General features: G+C 36.7%; 2 protein-coding genes across 3 annotated transcripts in view; one reads left to right on the top strand and one right to left on the bottom strand.

Annotated features, from left to right (window-relative positions):
• Positions 1-1,859, top strand: part of adgrd2 (adhesion G protein-coupled receptor D2) — a 20,215-nt gene extending 18,356 nt beyond the window's left edge. Inside the window, exon 25 of the mRNA XM_060881677.1 lies at positions 1,102-1,859. Within this exon, the coding sequence (XP_060737660.1) occupies positions 1,102-1,109 (8 nt within the window). The 3' untranslated portion in view covers positions 1,110-1,859. The remainder of the gene's footprint in view (positions 1-1,101) is intronic.
• A 1,169-nt stretch (positions 1,860-3,028) lies between these two features.
• On the bottom strand, positions 3,029-19,913 carry nr5a1a (nuclear receptor subfamily 5, group A, member 1a). 2 transcript variants are annotated; one of them, XM_060881678.1, is made up of 8 exons: positions 19,627-19,913; positions 16,719-16,837; positions 16,349-16,490; positions 13,537-14,018; positions 12,829-12,987; positions 9,714-9,833; positions 8,328-8,475; positions 3,029-6,963 (listed from the first exon to the last, which is right to left on the bottom strand). In XM_060881678.1, exons 1-8 carry the CDS (start codon positions 19,646-19,648, stop codon positions 6,707-6,709), a joined length of 1,449 nt encoding a protein of 482 aa, XP_060737661.1. In that variant the 5' UTR covers positions 19,649-19,913; the 3' UTR covers positions 3,029-6,706. The 2 variants fall into 2 exon arrangements, with proteins under 2 accessions (XP_060737661.1, XP_060737662.1); XM_060881679.1 differs by having other exon boundaries at positions 16,719-16,828.
• Positions 19,914-22,500: the final 2,587 nt, after the last annotated feature.

The raw sequence follows: 22,500 nt of genomic DNA, 5'->3' as shown, positions 1-22,500 counted from the left end.
ACTTGAATATCATTTGTGTTTTCTTACACAATGGAAATATGAATTGAAAAAAAAACTAAATGCATGAATGTGAGATGGCAGTGGCATTCTACAAAGAATGGAATTGAGAAGAATGGAACAGATTGGAGTGACCTGCGATGCTAAATGGAACAAGGTGGAACAGAAGTGAATGGAATGGAATTGAACATAATAGCTTGGAATAGAATAGAAAGGATCAGAATAGAGTAAAATATTGGAAGGAAATTGAATGAAAAATCAACTGAATTGCAAAGAGAGGTATACGCTGGAGTGTTATGTAATGACATGGTGTAGAATATAAACAGAATGAGCACGGTGGCTTAGTGGTTAGCACGTTCGCCTCACAACTCCAGGGTTGGGGGTTCGATTCCCACCTCCGCCTTGTGTGTGTGGAGTTTGCATGTTCTCCCCGTGCCTCGGGGGTTTCCTCCAGGTACTTCGGTTTCCTCCGCCAGTCCAAAGACATGCATGGTAGGTTGATTGGTATCTCTGGAAAATTGTCCGTAGTGTGTGATTGCGTGAGTGAATGAGTGTGTGTGTGTGTGCCCTGTGATGGGTTGGCACTCCGTCCAGGGTGTATCCTGCCTTGATGCCCGATGATGCCTGAGATAGGCACAGGCTCCCCGTGACCCGAGGTAGTTCGGATAAGCGGTAGAAAATTAGTGAGTGAGTGAGTGAGTGAGTGAGTGAGTGAAATGCAACGGTATAGAATAAAATGGAAAAGAACAGAATGGAATAGAATTGAATTGATTAATTGATTCAGATTTTATAGGCTAGTATAAAATGGTATAGATGGGAAATAGACTGAAATATAATAGAACAGAACAGAGTCAAATAGAATAGAATAGAGTAGAATCATAGAAAGGTATGGTGTTAGAAGGAATGGGGCGATGTAGAATAGAAGTGAATGGAATATTATAAAATGGAATGTTAACCAATTAGGTAAAGCAGAATGGAATAGAAGTGAAGGGAAATAGAATAGAAGAATAGAACAGAATAGAATGCAGTAAAATAGAATAGAATATTAAAGCAAATGATTAATTGCAGTGTTACAGTCTGTGCTGACTGAATTTTCTGTTACAGCCTGTTGAAGACAGGACACTGGTGGACAACACATGCTGCTGACCCACGCACACACACATACACACACACAAACGCATGCACACACACACACGCACACACACACACAAAGTGAAGCAGCTGGAGAAGAGCAGGCCTCTCCCACACTGCAGTCCCCCTCGTTCCCAGGGTTAAAGTGAAACAGTGCTCTGTGTGTGTGTGTGTGTGTGCCTGAAGTTATTCTCATCTTCACTTCTCACCGAGCTTAGACTGCTGAAAACAAAGTGTAGTTAGTGTTAGGATCAGACACACAGCGAGTCTTACCGCACCACACCTTCAGACCAGACGGCTTCGGCTGTCGGTGAGAAGCTTTACCGTGACTGTAGCTGAGTAGGTTCATGTAGATACACTGTAATACGCTGTAGTGTCACGACACACTGACGTACGACACACTGACGTACGACACGCCTTAGTCCCCTGTGATGTGACCTCACTGACGCCTGCCTACCACAAGAGCAGGAACTAGGAACGGTTCGAATTAGAGAGGTGTCGCTGCATAAAATGTAGTTTAGAGAAAAAAATTCATTCGCTGTTTGTTTTTTTTATTTTTTGGTTGTACCATCTGACGAAACCATAGAGATGTGATTTTATTTCTGTTTCAAATGGATGTTCGATAGATGTAAATTATACGTGGATTTTTTTCCTTATCATGAAAAAAAGAAAGTTGGTGAATTGCTTTGACAATAACGAAAATCCCTGTAAATAAACCTGCTGTAAACCTTCCACATGTGGAGTCGATTTATTTATTTAAAAAATAATACTAACAATAGTGTTAATAATAGTAATACTAGTAATAGTGTACTATACAATACGCTATACTATATAATACTTGATCTTGTGTGAAAGCATAAAAAAAGAAAAGTTAATTGGAACATGTTGCAGAAAAATGGTAATTAACAAGTAATTAAATAGTCATTAATTAACAAATGAACATGTCCATATCCAAAGCTTCAAATCATGCTTACACATAGACATGAAAGAAGTGTAACTAGAACAGCATCTACATCACATCAGGCTTTCTGATTCAATCCCATCTTCAGTCTTTAGGAGGCGGGGCTTAAAAATCGCAATGATATCAAATTGTGTTAATTGGTTGCGTTTTCTTCCAAGATGTTTAGCTAAACACTGAGGTTGTGTTTACGTGCTAACGTCGCTTTGTAAATAAAAATAAAACGTGTGAAACTGAGCAAGAAAATAAATAGATACCTTCTGACCAATCAGAATCCAGAATAATAAATCTGACATTGTTATTAATGTTTAATGTCATTAAAACGACGTGTGACAGATGTTTTTGTGAATGGAGAAAGAGAAAACGTGTTTATGGCACGTCAGGTCACATCATCTCTTTCATTGCCTGGGTCTTTATATCTGACTTTCAAACAAACACACACATTTAGGAGTCATTGAAAAAAGGGAAGGAGGAAAAAAAATCAATTCTTCGCCATATGAGGTGCAGTTTAAGGCAATAATTTTCCTAAAAGCAAGACAAAGCGAAGAGGGAAACTAAAGGAGTGTAAATAGGGCCGAGGAAACACACACGCGCTTTGTGAGTTGACAAAAGGACGGCAACATGTGTGAATATTTTCTGACCTTCCCATCATGCTTCTTTAGAACGAAACTGGAGAGTCTCTTAGAGGCAGTCTGGAGGACGCGCCTTTCTCTGCAGCACTCGAATAAGTGTGTGCATTCAAAAGCACGCGCGCGCGCAAACACACACACACACAAACGCACACACACACGCACACAGTCACACACACACACACGCACACACACACAAACACACAAGCGCACGCACACACACGCACACACACATACACACACACACACACACACTCAGGCACTGCTTCTGTTTGTCTGCAGCGTATGGGGGAAAAATGAATCGTCATCCACGTTCTGATTTCATTTCTTTATTTCACATTTTGATAAGAAATAAAGCACTTTGCAGTCAGATCATGTGGACAAGCACAAAAGATCTTTTTTCTTTTAAAGTAAATGAAGTATTTCCGTATTATATCACCTCTGTATCTGACATTATTTAAATAAATACTATTTCTGTCTTCAGCTTCATAGCTTCGTATCTTGACCTCTATGCGTCTCTGAATAAACCACCGTCTAAACAATACTGATGCTGATTGTAACTAGAAAGGACAGAACACCTTTTTTCTGTCTTTTTTTTTTTTTTTTTACAATTACATTCTTCCAGGAAAAACACAAAGAAAATAAAAGAAAAAAAAAGAGAAAGAGAAGTGTGGTTTTCGACACGTTACTACACAAAAATACACAAATGCTCGAGTGAAAATGCATTTTTTGTTTTTTTTTGTTTTTTGTAATTAAAGTCCCAGTCATGAAGCGTGTGCACAAAGATCCTCGAGCCTCGAGCTGCATGAAATTGAATAGAAATGGAACGCGGGTTTGTGTGAAATGTGGAAAACATATGGCACAGAGATTCTCCTACTATCCTGACTGCGGCTTTAAACGCACGCACTCAAACACGGTATTTGTCAGTGTTTTAAAAAGAGTGAAGGGTTGAAAAGGATGCGCAGGTGGTTGATGAAATAATGGACTGCAGTTGAGAAAGGATCCGAAATTACATATCCACAAATGAGTAACATCGTCAGCGCATCGATTCACATCCGCCTCCGTGTGTCCTGGTCAGTCATGAGCTCGCTTAAACTCAACATCCTTCTGTTTTATTAACATTATCATCGCAAGTTTGCCTCTTTTTGATACGTGAGCTTGTATCTGTCACTGAAAATCATTTTGTTTCTAAACATTATATTCTATGTTACACTGTTCCTTTGAGTGCATTTGCATACTGGAAGCTGATTGGTCCTTCTAAATTATGATGTAATAATTCTATCCAGTGAGATCTTCTCATTTTTTCCCCCTGCATATTTAGCTTCACTCTACCAGCGCTAAAGAAAACAGATTGAATTTTGTTTTGAACATTTGAACTAATATTTAAATTTGTTTTGCAGAAAATTAAACATCTTTTCTTAGTAGTAAACAACTACTTGACGTTTTTACATGGCGGTTTAAGAAAAATATTTAGGTGAGAAAAAGCATATACAAATTTACCTAAAACAAAAAATCCTGAATTTATAAAAAGAGAAATGCCCCCCCTCCTTACAGTAGTGTTGCTTACTGGACCCTGATTGGCCCTTTTTTGGTTTGAAATTGATTTTTCCACATGGCAGTTAAAGAAAAATATTTATGTAACAAAAAGTGTTTTTATATACACTTTTACATACAACAAAATATCCCAAATTTATGAATAGCCAAACGCCCTTCAATATTGAACTAGTATTCTCTGGAGTGCATTTGCATACTGGAACCTGAGTGGCCAATTAATTTTTTGATGTAATAACACATTAAATATAAACGCATAAGATTTATACCGCTCTTAAAAATGTTTAGGTTTTGACACTTTGTATTTGCACTTCTCATACACAAAAGGAATAAATCTATTCACTGCAAAATTGCTATAATTTTTCATGCTACCGAGGATTAAACAAGGCAAATATTCAGGTTGTCAGATTTGCCACATGAACCAAAAACAGATGTGCTGTGTTATTCAGTGGATAAAAGCTTCTACTCAATAAATAAAATATTAAATACGTCAAAAAAATGCAAACTTGCGACTGTCCAACAAGGACATATTTAAAGCTGAAGCTCGCTCACAGCATTCGCATGAAACAGACGAGTGGCTTTTCAACTGTCTACCATTACTTATGGTACAGCAATATTCTAGTGAATTCAGTGTACATGTAAATAAAATGTTTTAAAAGTCAAACTCAAACAAAATTCAATAATAATATCAATAGCAAGCCTTGTCATTCTGGGCAGAAGTTGTTATTCAAGCAACAGGTAAAGGTCATGTACATTGCGCATCGCATCGAAATTGTAGGAACGTAGGAAAATAATAAATAAAAATACAAAAGAACAGAATACAGAAGCACTCATACAATGACAAGAAAGGTTTAGATATGTAAAAGTTTATAAGCCTTTATCAATCCGAGGGCATTTTAACCTTTTTGGTGAATTTATCATAAATTTGAACACAAGGTTACGTCAGTATTTAAAGAAGTAATAAGCATTATAAACTCTATAGCACATGCTCATAGTATATCACGGGCAAGCTACAAAATCCATGTGGGCTGAGCTGTGTCATTTTCAAAAAAGACATTTAAGCAAAAATAATAAAATAAAATTTAATTAAATTAAATTAAAAATTTACATGTCCAATCAAAGACAACATGGATTTCATACTGTATTTTTACCACCATATTTATATTCATATCATCAGTCATTATATTGTATTTATATGCCGTACGTATTATTTTAAAGTATATACTTTAACTCTTTATTTTTCCTCTGTTCTCTCTAATTCCATTTTATTTTCTCTGAATTTTAACTTCGATTTTTGACTTGATTTTTATTTTGACTCTTTTTTACACAGACAGATGCTGTGCACGATCGTGTGTCTGAAAAGGAAAATTTGAATGTGAAAAACAAGAAACAAAACGAATTCATCTTTACACACAAACACGCAATTACAAATTAAATCTGAGAAACCTTGCGATATTAAAACTCTGAAAAGTCAAAACCCTGAAAAAGAATGCCTAGTATTTGTTAGCAAATTGCTGTCGTGTACACGCGTTGGTTTTGAAATAAGAATCTGCAACATTTTGCAAAATGAGCCGCACAAAGGCAAGTTTTCTCCGGCGGGCCGAGCTTGAATGAGAAATTAATTCAGGAATTTAGAAAACTGTTCACTTTGTGTCAAAGTGCTGAAAATATTCTTCACATCTCAATTCACTGCACAGTGGCGTCTGCTCTCAAAAACACGTAATGGGGAAAAAACGCTTGTTAGCGACGTTAAAATACTGTAAGGAATCGTAAAGAATTCAAAGATTCAAGCAAAATTCGGTTGTGTTTCCACAACCTTTATAACCTCCTTTATAACATTATGACTGTTAAAGGGAAAGCGATGGAAATTTAAAAAAAAAAAATTCCAGAATGAAGCATTGATGTAAAAGAAAACAAAAAACATAGAATATTCCATAATACTACCAAAAAATAGGAACTCACAGTGGCTATATAATGTTCAGTGATTTTACTGTCCAAAGTGGAATTGATATCTTGCTACTAGACACGTGCCGATAATTAGTAATATGGTCTATCGCGATATACGTTATATTGTTACCATGGAAACAGGCGTAACAGTATTTTCAGCCAGGGTAAAGAACGAAGGCGTGTGTCCTCAATTCCAGATTTCTGTTCACCACGACAGAAAGAATCGCCGCCACGTGAGACGATGTTTACATATTGTAACAATATCATGAAGCTCAATTGGTTTCCATGGCAACTAAAGATGGCACATATCTAGTAGCCACACACGATGCACGAACGACATCAGATACGGAGTTAATAGCACTTAAGAAATAGAAAAGCTCTCAGTGTCCTTTAGTTTTCGAAGCTCAGTGGTGATCCAATGCACACACACACACACACACACACACACACACACACACACACACACACACACACAGACACACACACCTCTGGTTCAGATGGTGGTGGCTCTTTTGGCGTGCAGCATTTCAATGAGCAGGTTGTTGCAGGGCACGTCTCCACTCAGGTGCTTGGTGCTCAGGTACTCCTCAGCCTGGGCGCTCAGGGTGCGAACCTCTGGCAGCCTGAGCACTAACTGACTGAACCTGTCCACGTGCTGAGGATACGAGGTGAGTGTGTATTCCAGCAGCGCACTGTTCACCTGCTCTTGCACGCTCTCCACCAGGGCCTGGTTCTCCAGGAGCTTTACGTCTGTACAGATAGAACGCAGAGTCAATACGCAGTCTTTAAATATTAAAAATGAATGGCACACTTCAATAAATTACCTGCATAAAAAGAAGACCCCTTATCTTGTACTCTATTCAACCTGCTCCAATTCTCTACATCTGAATCAATATGACTTATTTGTCACATTTATTGTTTATTAAATATAAAGTAATTTTCTTAGTCGTTGCACATTATATATGTAAATATTAATTCCACATGTATTAGTTATATGTACAAATCTTATATAATATATAAACACATAAAATATAAGACAATCATTTATATGGTGGAAAAATATGGATGTAAACCTAAAGTGGATAATAAAAATAGGAATATTCTTTGTTTTTGCTTATATCCATAAAGGGTGCTGATATTTCTGAAGCTGACTTCTTGTATAAGGGAATTTGAGTGCGTGTGTGTGCAGATGCGTTTATTTGTAATATTTATATACATTCATTTCTGTGCTTAAGTGTTGTGTGTGTGTGTGTGTGTGAGAGAGAGAGAGAGAGAGAGAGAGAGTGTGTGTGTGTGTGTGTGTGTGTGTGTGAGAGAGAGAGAGAGAGAGAGAGAGAGAGAGAGAGAGAGAGAGAGAGAGAGAACGTGATTGAGTGCTTGCTGCACATAACAATAGTCTGAATGGACCGCTTCGCCGGGTCTCGTCAGAAAAGCCATTCAACCTCTAATTAAAATGTTGAATAACTTTGAAATAGATTTGAAGGACACAAATTACCCAATAAACCTGTTTCCATTTCCAGATGGAGTGAGAGAGGCTGAATGTGACAGAGTTGAAATGGAAAATGTTTTTGGACTCAGGCTTTTTTTTCTTTCCTCTACACGCTTTGTGCCCTGCAACCAATAATTTTTTTCCGGGGGTTGGGGGTGGGGGGTGGCGCAGAGTGGTGTCTTGTTTCTATGGGCTAACATAAGATTATTCAACAACGATCATTTAATGAAATATTCCTCACTATTCAAGCAGTTCTTCATGTTGCCCTTTTGTCTCTAATTCACTTTGGAATGTTTATGCAAAATGTGATTTACATGAGTGAACATGTTCATTTAAAGGGGAGGTGTGATAGATTTCTCATAAGCTATTATAATATTTAATATTCAATATTTGGTAACATTTTAATTAAGAATGCATGCACATACACACCTACAAGTGACATAAAACTACATACACGGTTCATGACAAATTATATAGACAAGTGATAATTGCTTGTTAAGCAATTAGCCTTTCTAAAAGGTCATGAGTCAATGTCAGTTGTCATGAAGGCTTATGTAGGTGCCATAAAGTAAGTAGGATAAAGGTAGTAATAAAGTTGTGCAGGAAAACAAAGAGCAGGACTCACTGGGGTTGAAGAGGATGAGGAACTTGAGGCAGGCCATTTCACGATGGTCGACCTGAAGCAGCTGCAGCCGCCGTGCCAGTTCCTGTCCCCTTTGCACGAGACTCGAGAGAGTGAGACCCGAGTCAGACACGACGCCCGCAAGCTCCACCTGCAACACACACCACAACGATTACACTGACAAAACACCTGAAAGCATATTTCTTTTAAAGGTAGTTAGCTAGAATTAGCAGCATTTTGAATATGTTAACATTAGCAAGATACCTTTCGAGTCCTGCAAACATTCCTAACAGGAACTGACCTAATGCTAACCATTAAAATAACTAGAAAATGATTAATAAAACCCCAAAGAAACTACCTCATACACTAAATACAACATATTTCTGACTATAGTCTAAAAATCCTCTCAGAAATCATGTGGCATTAGAACGCTAATAAATGTATAAATATGATTCAAATTCCTCTCAGAAAACATGAAAAATAATCTTGTTTCTGGCTAGGTAACTATTGTTAGCAGTAAAAATGCATAAATCAACGATTAACACATAATCTTCTCAGAAATCTGGTCAAATTAGGCTATGTTATCCAGCAAGCTAGCATTAGCAGGGATCCTATTAAATTAGCTTGTTGTTTGAGCTACAGTTTAAAACTTTTCACAATACAAAAACAGCTACCAAAGAAAGTACAAAAACAAACCCAAAACAAACACACAAAATCAATTAGCAATATGAAAGAAAATGATGAAATAAGAGACAGAAAGCTTTCAATCAAAATACTTTGCATTTTTTATTTAACCACTACGACTTTGAGTGCATTATCAGAATTTTATTCAGAATCAAACACTCATTAGTGAATGCTAATGTTGAACAAGCTGCCGTGTGAGGCTAAGAACAAAATAAAAGACTGTTCTAAGACAATGCTACGCATTAGTTGTTAGTCATAAATCCTCAATGTGTCTAGTTAAACACTATGATTTTATATTTTATATTTTTCATGATAATAGGCTAATCAATCCTCAGTGAAAGCGGAATCCAGTCTAACCCTGGGGCTATGCAGGTTGAAGGTTAAAGTTAGGTTGACAGTCAGCGATTTAATCGATTTTCTTGTCTAGGAGCATTTGCGTTTTAATGCATACGCTAATACCAAAAGAACAGTTAAACTCCTAAGTCTGTAATGGCACTTACATGGCTGGTTTAAATTACTAAATGCAAGCCCCTTTCCTTAGATGACTAATGTTTTGCCCAGCACACTGTTATGCTGTTTCCTCTAAAGCCACTCCACCAGGCTAGGTTAGGCCTCTTGAACGCTAGGCTCAACCTGTTAAAGCTTTCTGATTTCTACAGAAAAAAATATTAACTGGCTTTATTTCTATAAGAATGACGTTCTCACCTCTTGTCCAGTTATGAGTAGAAGTGTATTGTCTCTCCCATGATGCACCTGTCTAAAGACGTGATCCAGAAGCAGGAGCTCACTCCAGCAGTTATGCAGCAGTTGCATCTGATCTCCGACCTGTACGAGACCATGGGGAGAAAAAAACATTTTAACGCCTTAATCACAGCGATGTGTTTAATATCATTACAATTTTCCAATCTATGAAATGATACAAACTGATATAGCGCATTCCTATGGTAACCAGCATTGAATATGATTTGAAACATCTTGTGTGACTAATATGTATTTTGACTATTGATAGAAATGAAAAGGTTTGAAACAGGACCAATACAAATAGTCTATATTGATGTTTACATGACCTTTGAGAGATAACGAGCATGAACATGTATTTAATCCTGTAGTTTGTTATTATTAGAGTTTTTTCCAAGTTTCATTAAGAATATATAGCTGCATACACATTCAGTGCTTTCAAACGATGACACACAATACACTCGATGTTCAAGTGGATAAATACCATAAGAAGTCTGTTAGGCAACTGGGAAACCCAGACACAGAGTATAAGCTAGCTATTGACTGAGGTCAGCGATTTAGCTAGCCTTTGAGTCTTTTTAACAGACAAAGTCATGAGGCAGTGACACGAAAACAAGACCGATCCAGCAAGAATGTCAACATTTACCTCAGATGTTGTGGTAAAATGTTTATAAACTGCTTCTCAAATCACATGTATTAACTATTTACACTTTAGCATCCACCGCTAGCTGAATTTCACTGGGTTACACCATGCTGAAACATGTCAACATTGTGTCTTTCTAAACTCGTGAACTTTCTGTAAATGTCAACTTCTGAATGAATTTCTCAAGAGTGAGCTGTTCGACATGAAATGTAGGGCTAGATTTTGCATAAACACAGAGAAAAAACATTTTAGGTATGAGCACCTCTGAATGTAGCCATAATAAAAAAGTGTTTGTGTAGTTTATAGTAATATATAACAATAATTATTTAGCTTTTAGATGGTTTTTTTCGCTCTGAGGTAGAGCTAATTTCCAGGCTAAATGAATTTAATAGAGAGGCCTGATATAAAGAAACTACTGCCTGTGTTGTAAAGTCTTTTTTATTTTTTTTAATTGTCAGTCTAGAAAAAATCCAACGCAATTTAAATGCTACTGTAAAAGAATTTGCTAAAGCTATTAGCGAACATATTGGCTATATTTTTTAAACAATTTCACTGTCTTAGCCCTGCAGCACCTATATTCAGCAACATCTCCCTCAGAAGATGTTGAACACACACTCTTCCTTTTGATTCCTCTCAGAGCACACACAGACACACCAACACACACACATACACATACACATGCACGGACACATTCAATCAGCACCGACTCTTTTTGTAGGTGCCTCGGGAAAGCTTTCAACGATTTGGAACAATGCGTGTCGAGATCTGGAGGAGCGGGAGAGCTGAATTCCTAAGCTATCTCCAGTGTGGAATGTAATTAAACAGCAGAGAAAGAGCCGTGTATGTGTGTGTGTGTGTGTGTGTGTGTGTGTGTGCACAGGAGCCAATCCTGGTCAAACACATTCACCTGCTACATCATGCAAACACACAGCTGCCATCATGACTGCATCCATGATATTGATTTAAATGTTGCTAGTGGAGATAATCACGTGATTTTTATTTCTTTTATCGTTCAGGACATAACAAACAGATGTGTAGAAATCTGTTTTGTCTTATAACACACAAGCTTATCTGTTAGATGACTCCATTTCTTTAACGGTACGTGACAACAACATCGAAGAGGGAGGACCTGAAACGTTTGAGCAGAGGCATATCAGCTGGCATCGTTGTATTTCTTAACAATGTATAATTTTCTCTGTCGGAGCAACAAGAAATCTATTGTGTTTCACTGACACACTCTCATGCTCGGAGCTGCAACTCAGTATCTGTCGTAAAACTGAAGAAGCATCTCAGACAACATTGGGAAATTCTTCATTTACAATGCAGTACTGGAAGAATGTTTATTAAAATATCCATATTATATTCATGTGCCTGAGAAATGTCTCTTCATGACTGTCATTAAGGTTAAACTAGCATTTTATGAAGAAAAGATCTGCCTGAGATTATTAGAAATGTACAAACAAGTACAACTGTTAAAAAGTACAACTGTTAACTCCACCCCTAGCTCCGCCCCTAATCCCAAACCTTAACCATGGTTTCTTTTTACTAATTTGTAAGTGTGGAAATTTGTTGATTTGAAGAATAAAACAGTTTATATGATGAATATTTTGTTTGAAAAATTCATGTTTAAAAATTCATGTTCAAAGTGTCGTTTCACTCTGCAGAAGGTGCTCAAGTTTATGAACATCATCAAGGTCATCCATGATGACATTATAGATTCGAGACACTCTGAAGTTATTATATGTCAGTATAAACCTTCTCTCCATCTTGTGCTGACATCCTGTAATTTGGTGTTATCATGTTTAACCGCACTTCCGTGGTGGCACAAGCAACACAGCCTTCATATCTACTTGTCTCTGTGTTCTGAAATGTTATCAGCGGTGCGGTCCAGGTTCTGGCGACATAATATCAGCCTTTCCCCATAACAAATGGATTCAGTCATGACAAAGGCAAAGTCACAACACTGAACATTATGTAACACCGACACTCAACATTCTCTTTAATCTAAACATGCACTCTTTGTTAAGCTTTAAGATGCCTAGAAAATAAAGCTGCTGAAAATAGAGGAAGGTCAACATAAACAAATTTTTAAAAAGTGTGTGGTGATGATATTTAATTATCATTTGTGGAAGGAGTCTCCAATGTTGTTGATATAACTGGAACTATAATGTTTGGCTGATATTAAACTTTCACATTAAACTGATAAAAAGTGTCGTAAATTATTTAAAAAAAAATTGCCAAATTGTTGTGCGATAAAAGGAATAAAACACATTGGGACAGGCTGCTATGGGAAAATAATCAACATCAAGGAGGTCCATCGCACCTCACAGTCACTGATCGTTTGTGTGTTATTACTAAGCGATTACGTTTAAATGATGCACATTTGTACCATTAAAAACACACAAGCCACTCAGGTGAAAGCACATTTAAAAATCTTACCTTGAGCTCCTTGAAGAAGATGCAGCTTCTCGCCCATTCTACAATGGAGAACAGCGTCTGGTCTGCCATCACACAGAGTAAGCTGGAGGGGCGGGGTTTGTCCAGCTTGCCACGCCCACTCTGCTCCTGCTGCAGGTAGGCGCAGATCTTTGCTCTCACCTGAACGATCAGAAAGGAGATATACAGAAGAGTGATGTACTGTAGAAGACAGGAAGCTTTATGAGAGACCATGCAAAGCATCTACGATCTGTGAATGATTCTTTTCATTATTATTATACAAATTCAATGATGATTAAATGATTAACCAACTCCCATTAACATAACCTGTGAATTCTAACTAACACCTAGTACCAAGGTGAGACTGAGTTCTGCTATCATAGCTTATTATCAGATTGGATCTGATCCACTGACCTGAGTTCTGCAGACTTGTGAGAGCTCTTGGACAATGAAACACAATACATTTGTCTCAAACTACCCTGTCATTGTACTTCTGATGTTTCTCATGATTGGCCAGTAGAAGCTTGCAGAACTCCGCCTTGTTTCTTACTGTATTTAAGACCATGTCGTATTGGATCATTATCAGACATCAATTCTTAAAGGTATCTGTATTTTCAAGGGATCAGTGTGTTTCTACTTCCAAATAACAAATTTGAGGAAATTTTGAAGATCTGTGTAAAAGAACCCTGATATGACATTTTTGGACAGTACCTGCTCCTCATCAGGCTCGCAGCTAAGCAGCTCCAGAACAAGTGAGGGCACAGCTGGGTTTAGAGGGCTGGTCTGTGGTGAGGCGGCAATGCAACCTTCTGCATACGAATACCCGAGAGACGAGTCCGGAGAACCGGAATATGGGTCCGGATGCTCTGCCTTTATGGACCTCCCAGGGACAGACGGAGTGGTGTACTGATACTGGGCGGGGAAGGAGCCATAGCTATGAAGGGCCACCCCTAAAGAGGGGGGACACACGGGTGGGCATTCGTAGTCTGGAGGGCCAAGGGGGGGCAGCAGGCCAGGCACCGAGCTTGGAAATGAGTACTCTGCCTGGTTGGAGTGAACTAGCGGTGGGTTGGGCTCCAATTTGAAAGAGCTTGCTCGGATCAGAGCTCTCTTCTGCTGCTTCAGAGCGCGGTCTCGTTTGTACATGGGGCCAAACTTGTTCCTCCCTCCTCGCATACGGTCAGCGCGAACCGCTGGAAAATGAGACAGGGAGGAAGATAGAAAAATAGAGATAAAAAGAGATAAATTGGTATCTATTTATCTACTAAGGACTAAATTTGGACATGGAAATGGCTTAAGTTAATAAGGATAATAAAAGGAAGAATATTTCCAAAGAGGTGAATAATCAAAGACTAGACAGGAAATGCTGATCATGGTTTTGAGTAAAAAAAAAGAGTAAAATAACAAAACAGCAGGGAAGCATTTCTCTTCATATGGACATTTTCCACCCCAGTTTTTGTAAACACACCAAACAAATCCTGTGTATGACTGTGCAAAGCTTATCAGCAGTTCAGGAATGTGTCACACAGACTCGCGGAAGCAGGTGCTTCTCTGCACAACGGCCTACATGGGAATGGAGCACACACACACACACACACACACACACACACACACACACACACACACACACACACACACACACACACATACACACATACACATGCACACACACACACGCACACACACACGCACACACATACGCACGCACACACACACACACATACACACACACATACACATGCACACACACACACACACACACACGCACACACACACACGCACACACACATATACGCACGCACACACATGCACACACACACACACACACACACACACACACACACACTCACACACAATGAGCCCAGTTATGGCTGTGTCAAGCTGCACAGTTCACCCATCATCATAAACGCTAATGGAAATGGAAAACAAAAGTCACACACAAACCTGAAGTGGAAAAAGATCTGTCTTTTATCACACTGTTTAAAGTGAAACGATGCAAATATAAAAAATAAAAAAATCTACTTGGGTTTAGTACTGGTGTGTGTAAATTTAAGTAAATTTAAGCGTGAATTTGCATGTGGCTCAGAATAAGTCAGTGTGATGTTGATGTACCAAAGACATAATATCTTCTCAAAAGAGTCTTGATTGAATAATGTGAGTAATCTGTGGCCTGATTTTACAGGAAATGTATACAATTTCCAAGACTTAAGTGTTGGATTCCAAAAGAAAAGACATGTGCATTAACCCCACCCCCTTCACCCCTCACCTTAATTTTACCTTCATACACTTGCATACAAATTAAATTGTGTGAACTGATTCAAATGTGCACAAATAAGACAATGTTGCCATGGCTACATCCTCAGCTGATACTAAATAGTATTAAATACTATATTTAAAAAAAATTGTTACCATAGTTACCATGGAGGTTAATCTATGGTCTTTTGACAAGCCAGTTAGTATGTTGGTTTGAAGTTTAGAAAGTAAGGGGTCGTGCACTTTCAGAACAAACTGTATAAATTGTCGTTTTCTTGGGAGCCTTAAATATACACTAGCATTTAGTGTGTCTCTTTTTCCTAGAAATATGCACATATTAAAGAAAGAAGTATGTAAATAGTGCTAAATAGTGCTAAGACCCCAACCCTTACAAGAAAAGCCTGTTGGGGTTGGTCGGCAGTCATATCAATAATCTAAAATCAAATAATATTCTAAATGTATTTTGTGTATTTTAAAAATGTTCACCTTGATTTTTTTTAAACAAATCATTTAAATCATTGTTTTTGAGAAACAATATAACAAGCAACCCCACCCTCCATCCCTCTTTCACAGCATAATACAATGATGATTTAATTTCTAATAGATGTTTATATATTTTTATTTAAGTTACAAATACTTTTAACAGAATTGTTCAGAATGATTTGTGCAGATTTCCCACTAATGATGTCTAAATAATGTCTACTTTCTAACACTAAATTTAAATTAAAATGTGCTATTACGCTTATTGCAGGAAAAATATTTCTGCTATTAACGTCGCTCTGTTTGTTTTTAACACGTTAATGACGCCGCAACACTGTGACGTCACTAATTAACAATTCATTTGTTACTTTGAAGGACCGGTTGATTGCAAGTTAAACATTATTGAATAGAAACGGTGCTTTCTCATATTTAGCAAAAAAAATTACATTTTACTACAATTTATTACTGATAAATGTTTATTAAGTTGTTATAGCATCATTTCTATTTCTAAGGCGAATTTAAAACAAAATTTAAAGCTGCACGAGAGCGTGAGTAATCTTCAAGTTCATTCTAAACCTGTCAATATTAAAATGCATAAAATAAAATAAAAAAAGATTAAGATTTAATCTGTAACATATAGTACATAAAAATATCGGGGTAAAATTTAAATATACGCTATGAAATTAAATTGTCGCAATTGTCGCATCAATTTGTCGGTATTTTACTGAGCCGGTATTTTACCGACATGTTATTTTAATCATATATCACTTATAGAAATCAGTCTGCTTACCTTCTAACCTCATGCCGACACTGAGGCACTTCTGGAAGCGACAGAATGGACACCTCTTGCGCTGCGTCTTATCGATGCCGCAGTCCTGGTTCTGGTTACACGTGTAGCTCTTATTATTCTGCACCGTGCGCTTAAAAAAGCCCTGTGTAAGATTCATGTCGTTACATTCAATATCACAGATTATAATCACATGCATTAACAAACCTTCGGAATAATTGACTTCGCTAGATTAAATACCTAGTTCCGAACGTCATGACAAACGCTAAAGAAATAAATGTCTCCGACATCATTAACCGTCATGAGTAATAATATATAGTATTTTTAATAATGAAGAAATCGGTAATGATGGACAGGTGAACGGATGGCGCACCTTGCAGCTCTCGCACGTGAGCAGGCCGTAGTGGTAACCGGACACTTTGTCCCCGCACACAGGACACAACTCCTCTAAATCCTCTTCGGTGGTGAACTCCATCACTGACCCTGCGGACACTGCACACGTCATCAACAGTCTCAACAACAACAACAACAACAACAACAAAAGAGTAACAAAAGCTTTAAAGATCAGAGAGAGAGAGAGGGAGAGGGAGAGAGATAGGGAGAAAGAGAGAGAGAGAGAGAGAGAGAGAGAGAGAGAGAGAGAGAGAGAGGTGATTTACATGATGTATTCATAACCTAAGTTATATTTTAATAGATATCTTAACGCATTAAGATTATTTTCTCTACAAAACAATATTCTTTTCTATGGGGACATTTTTTTAAACCTAACTATTTAACATGCATTGTATCTTTGTTCTCTTAGCAATTTAATATTTCTGTATTTTTTTTTTTTAAAAAGACAAATAAATAAATAAATAAATAAATAAATAAATAAATAAATAAATAAATAAATGCTGTTCTTGTGTCCACTGTGTTTGATTGAAAAAAAAAAAGAAGCTTTAAATGGCACTCGATGCTTTTCTTTCTTTCTTTCTTTCTTTCTCTCTTTACACATTATTTTGAACCAAAATAAGATTTAACCCGACTTGTTAAAAAGAAAAAAAATCCAAACTCGGATCTTAAACGAATCTAGAAGCATGAAAACATGCTGAAATATAATTACGTATTGAAATAAAATTTTAAAAAATAAAATGCATATCTAGGCTAAAGCTCTAGGATGCAGAGTCCATTTGCAGTGTGTGTGGAGTTTTGAGCCACACACACACACACACACACACACACACACACCCTTTCACGTCTGCTCAAGAGGAGCTAACGAGGTGCTCGTGCACCCTTTTAACAGAAAGCTCAGGTGTTGTGGATGTTTGCAAGCATGTCCACTTAACCCCCACCACACACACACACAAACAAACACACCCACACACACACAGTGCCAAAAGGTAATCCTGAATAATACATTTTAATGGGTACATTTTAGGATCTCGAGCGATAGAATCTGAAAAATAATTCTTTTAAAAAAGGGGGAATTGATTCAAGTTTTAAGAGCTGTATTTTTTTTTAATATTTCGAAAAATACAAAGGCACACAAATCACTGCAGTTTGATGTGTGATGGAGATTTTGCCGGGTAAATGGCTTACAAATTAATGAGCTTTTTATAATGCAATCAATCATCCGTTACAGTCTGTACATATCGTACTATGACGTGGATATGCGAGACTTTTTATTGAAGCATAAAAATACACCCAATAGTAGTTTAGACTTTAAACAAAAACATTCTTATGCCTATATTTTAGGGTACATGTGTAGGAGTCTAATGTATTTGACGTCAGAGAATTCGCGCGGGGGGGGGGGGGGGGGGCCGCAAAAGAGGATTTTTCCTTTATTTGATCAAGGTCATTTCGGAATAAAAAGAACTGACGTGAATTACAACATTAATGTCGCTTTAACGCGGTGAAATAAAACACTACACTAATGAAATGACCATTGATCTGGATTGTTTACGCTTGATTCAACTAATAAACCAACAAATTATCAAATACGTATTAGGTCTGATTTACAAATCACACATCATACAAAATACATACAATTCAGCGCAGTTCCCACAAGAAAACAGACTCATTTAGACATTTCTAGAAGTTATTTTAGGACGAATTTGCTTTACCGATATTTGATTGTATTCATTATTCTTATTCTTAATTTTCACATATGCAAATAATTGGCAATAAAATAACATAAAGCGCGACTATTTTCTAAAATCATGAGCATGCAAAACTTAAATGATTTCTGGCTTTACAGAAAAACTCCAGAACAAACTTTTCCAAAATAAAGAAATGAAAAACACATCTAGCTTAAACAGCTGCCCATTTAACATTATTAACTGTCCAGTCTAATATCATTAAAGGCGACAAATAATAATAATAATAATAATAATAATAATAATAATAATAATAATAATAATAATAATAATAATTTTACCAAGAACAAAAACAAGCCAGCCATAATAACCACACCTTTTGGTAGACAATTAAACTGAAAGTAACAGAACTGAAAGTTTTTTGTACCTTAAACTCATAGCTTTTTGTCTTAATGAGTCTCGAAAAATCTTTTATATAATAAGCATCAACAGTTACATGAGCATAATAGTGGACTTTATGTTCATTATACGTCCCTAAACATTTCCTCGAAGCATAAATATGTTCTAGAATTATTTTATATATTCTGTGATATATAATTAATATAAGCTAATTGGAGTTGAAGCTCTTTATAAAGTTTATAAAAAAAACATTTGGCCCGACTTTATGTCCAGCAGAAATAAACACAGATGTACATTTTGATACATCAATTAATTTCTGTAGCTTTCTGCATCTTCTGTAAAATAAAATATACAAAATGGCGTATACTTATAAAAGTCAAATAACTTATTGTATTATGTATTATTTGAGAAAGAAGGAAACACATTTTTACTCGTATTTCCTTAATATATATGTTGTTATATTAAGCCGTGTTATTATTCTTTTTTTGTTTGGTTTTGTTTTGTTTGTTTTCACGTGTTTACAGAATTTTCTGCTAAATTGCATTTGTGAAAATAAAGGTCGGGAAATAATTTCATCATTTTACCTATAAACATATATATATATATATATATATATATATATATATATATATATATATATATATATATATATATAGAGAGAGAGAGAGAGAGAGAGAGAGAGAGAGAGAGAGAGAGAGAGAGAGAGAAAATAGTTTTTATGTATATACATTTGATCGTATTATTTCAGATTATTTTCGCATTTTCGTCTGGATCTGATTTGCGGTGTTTGCGGTGAGATGTTCTTACCTTTACTTTGCGCCTCCAGCATTGGACTCAGTGCGTGTTGTGTGTTTAAGGAAAAAGACGGCGACTCTCCTCAGCAGCTCCGGACGTGTCCAAACAGACACACGCACATAGATACATACATATACACACACGTGCGCGCGCGCTCACGAGTTGGAGATGGAGATGGAGTGTATGAAGTTGTGTGAGATGGTGTTCAGCTGCTGCACCGTCCCCGCTCGCCCATGTTGAGTGTGTGTGAGTGAGTCCGCTTTATGCGCCGGGAGGAGAGCAGAGGCGCCTTCATTGGACATCACACACTCATGTGACTCTCTAAACACAGTTACACACTCACACACACAGAGATGAGGAGGAGGAGGAGGAGGAGGATGCGTTTCTGCCCAATTCTACAGATTTGAATGAACGCTACAGTATTGAATTAACACGTGAACATTTCTGTCCAACTGACGGTTTGCTTCAACGCTCTACAACACTGCAACAAAATGAACAAAGATGTGCTGCACAAAATAAATTGTTGAATAAATAAATAGGTACTTTATGGAGGTCTGATACATCTGTAATTAATGATGTGTTATGCGGCGTCATCACCACATATTATAGTCTGAAAACATGTGCGGTAAAGAAACAAAAACTAAGTGAAAATACACAACTAAAAAAAAACATTAAATCAGAAAATGCCGGGAAATCATTTCATTTATTTTATGTCATTATTTCACCTGTTTTCACCTGTTCATATGGAATCAAGGGGGAAATCATATTGTAAATTATATAATTAAATAAATCACCGTATTTACACCAAATAAAGAGAAGAAAGAGAAGAACACACACACACACACACACACATACACACGGGCTTCAGACATTGACATGAAATGAACTGAGATGTTTTTCTTCTGCTCAAACAAATTTTTTAAATATGTGAAAGAAATACGGAAAAAATATTGAAAATCACACACAAAAAAATTTAAAACAAAATCTAAAAATAAAACATTCAAACACATGGCCTTCACACTTCAGAAAAAAATGTGCAAATGTTTGACTTTTAAATTTCAAAAGTCTCAAAACCCTTCAGATTTTCAGACGTAAAATAATGATGTAATGATGACGTTAAAAACTACGCGAAATGTCTTGAAAAGAAAAAAATGGACCATTTTATAAACGCGACATTACACATTTTTTGTGAATATTTGGATGATTTTAGTTTTTAAACAAAGTAGAAGTTTCTAAACTTTCTAAACTTCATAAAGGGCTTTGCTTCTATTTTTGTCTTTTCCTTAAGTGTTTATTATTTTGCGCCATAGTGAAATAAAACTACATTCCTATTGTAAAAAAAATGTAAAGCTAATTCAGTTCAAAAAGTTTAAAACAGTTAAAGAAGTAATATTTAAAAAAAAAATTGCAGTGTTTCTGTGTATTTATTGTCAATAAGCCCCAGGGTGTGGACATGCTAAAGATCATTAGTCTTCACATACAGAATACTAAAGGAACAAATGAATAAATACTAAAATGTATGTAGTTTTAATGTACAGCAGCGTTCAGTTAAATTAACTCTACAAAAGTCAATTCACCACGTCATAGACATGAATTAACACATAGATTTGCAGACTTTACAGAGCTGAATTAACTCTAGTGAGCATCTACAGTGCTGAATTACATTGCTAATAATGACAGATTAAATCGAGCACACTGCACTGAGTTTGACTCAACACTGCTGCATTAACACCTACAGTGTTAAATAACATACACCACTGTGTTAACTTGTATATTGTTAATTAACTGATACATTTGTGAACCAGGGTCGTTTATTTAAACCCATAGATTGTTGAATCTACTTTTATTTCCCCTCAACTTAACACCTGTAGAGTTAATTATTGTGAACAAACACCTTTCAGCTCTTTCGTTGTTGTATTAGCACGGTGTAATTAACACATACAGAGCTGGATTTGCTTTGATAGTGTTAACTCCTGTGTTGATTTAGTGACAGTGTTAGGACAGATGAATTAACACATTCGCAATGGTTTAACTCTTGAATGTCCTTAGTGTTCATTTTAACTCTGGAGATTCCTAAATTGTTGATTTAACACTTGCAGTGTTCAGTAAAGCCCTGAACAATGATGACGTCTGTAAAACATGTCTTGAGTTGTTGGGTACAGTGTTCAGTGCTGGATGAACACTTTTATTAAATTATTTTTAATTCTTAAGAGGAAAAATATGACATATTTCTATAAAACTGAATTTTTATACAGGAAGCAGGTGATATAGTAATATGATTTAATGTTTTAGTGCGTTTTATAATATTAATTAACAACGTCATGAAGTGAAACACTGAAATATCTAAACACTAAATAGTTCATTTTTGGTGTAAATCATGTTTACATGATCAAATGTGTGAAAATCACATTAAGTGAAATCAACCCGAAAGTTGATTAGAACATCACCAAGTTTCATTCTGGGTTTTATTTCTAAAGGTGAGTGGTTAAAGTGAGACTGAACACAGGCGGCATTTCTACCCTGCACACACTCACACACTCAGACCTGTGATCCTCGGTGTTCATCCGCCTCAAGACTGACTCTGAATCTGGTTTCAGTCTGGCAGCGCGAGAAAGTGTGTGTGTGTATGTGTGTGTGTGTGAGTGAGTGAGAGAGAGAGAGAGAGAGAGAGAGAGAGAGAGAGAGAGCTATCTAGATTTTTTGTCCCAAGGTTAGTGCGGCTGTGTTGAGCTGCAGGCTGTGTGTTGGGTGAAATGTTGGAGCTGCAGCAGACATCAGCATCGTGCTTTGACTCCGTGCGGACTGTTTGCTGCATTCCTTTGACCTCTCTTCACTAAAACATCACGGCTGATAACACACACACACACACACACACACACACACACA

Source organism: Tachysurus vachellii, chromosome 11 (genome assembly GCF_030014155.1).
Source record: "Tachysurus vachellii isolate PV-2020 chromosome 11, HZAU_Pvac_v1, whole genome shotgun sequence".
In the NCBI taxonomy this organism is placed as follows: Eukaryota; Metazoa; Chordata; class Actinopteri; order Siluriformes; family Bagridae; genus Tachysurus; species Tachysurus vachellii.
The sequence above is the reverse complement of the archived record's forward strand: the minus strand, read 5'-3'. Positions and strand labels throughout refer to the sequence as shown.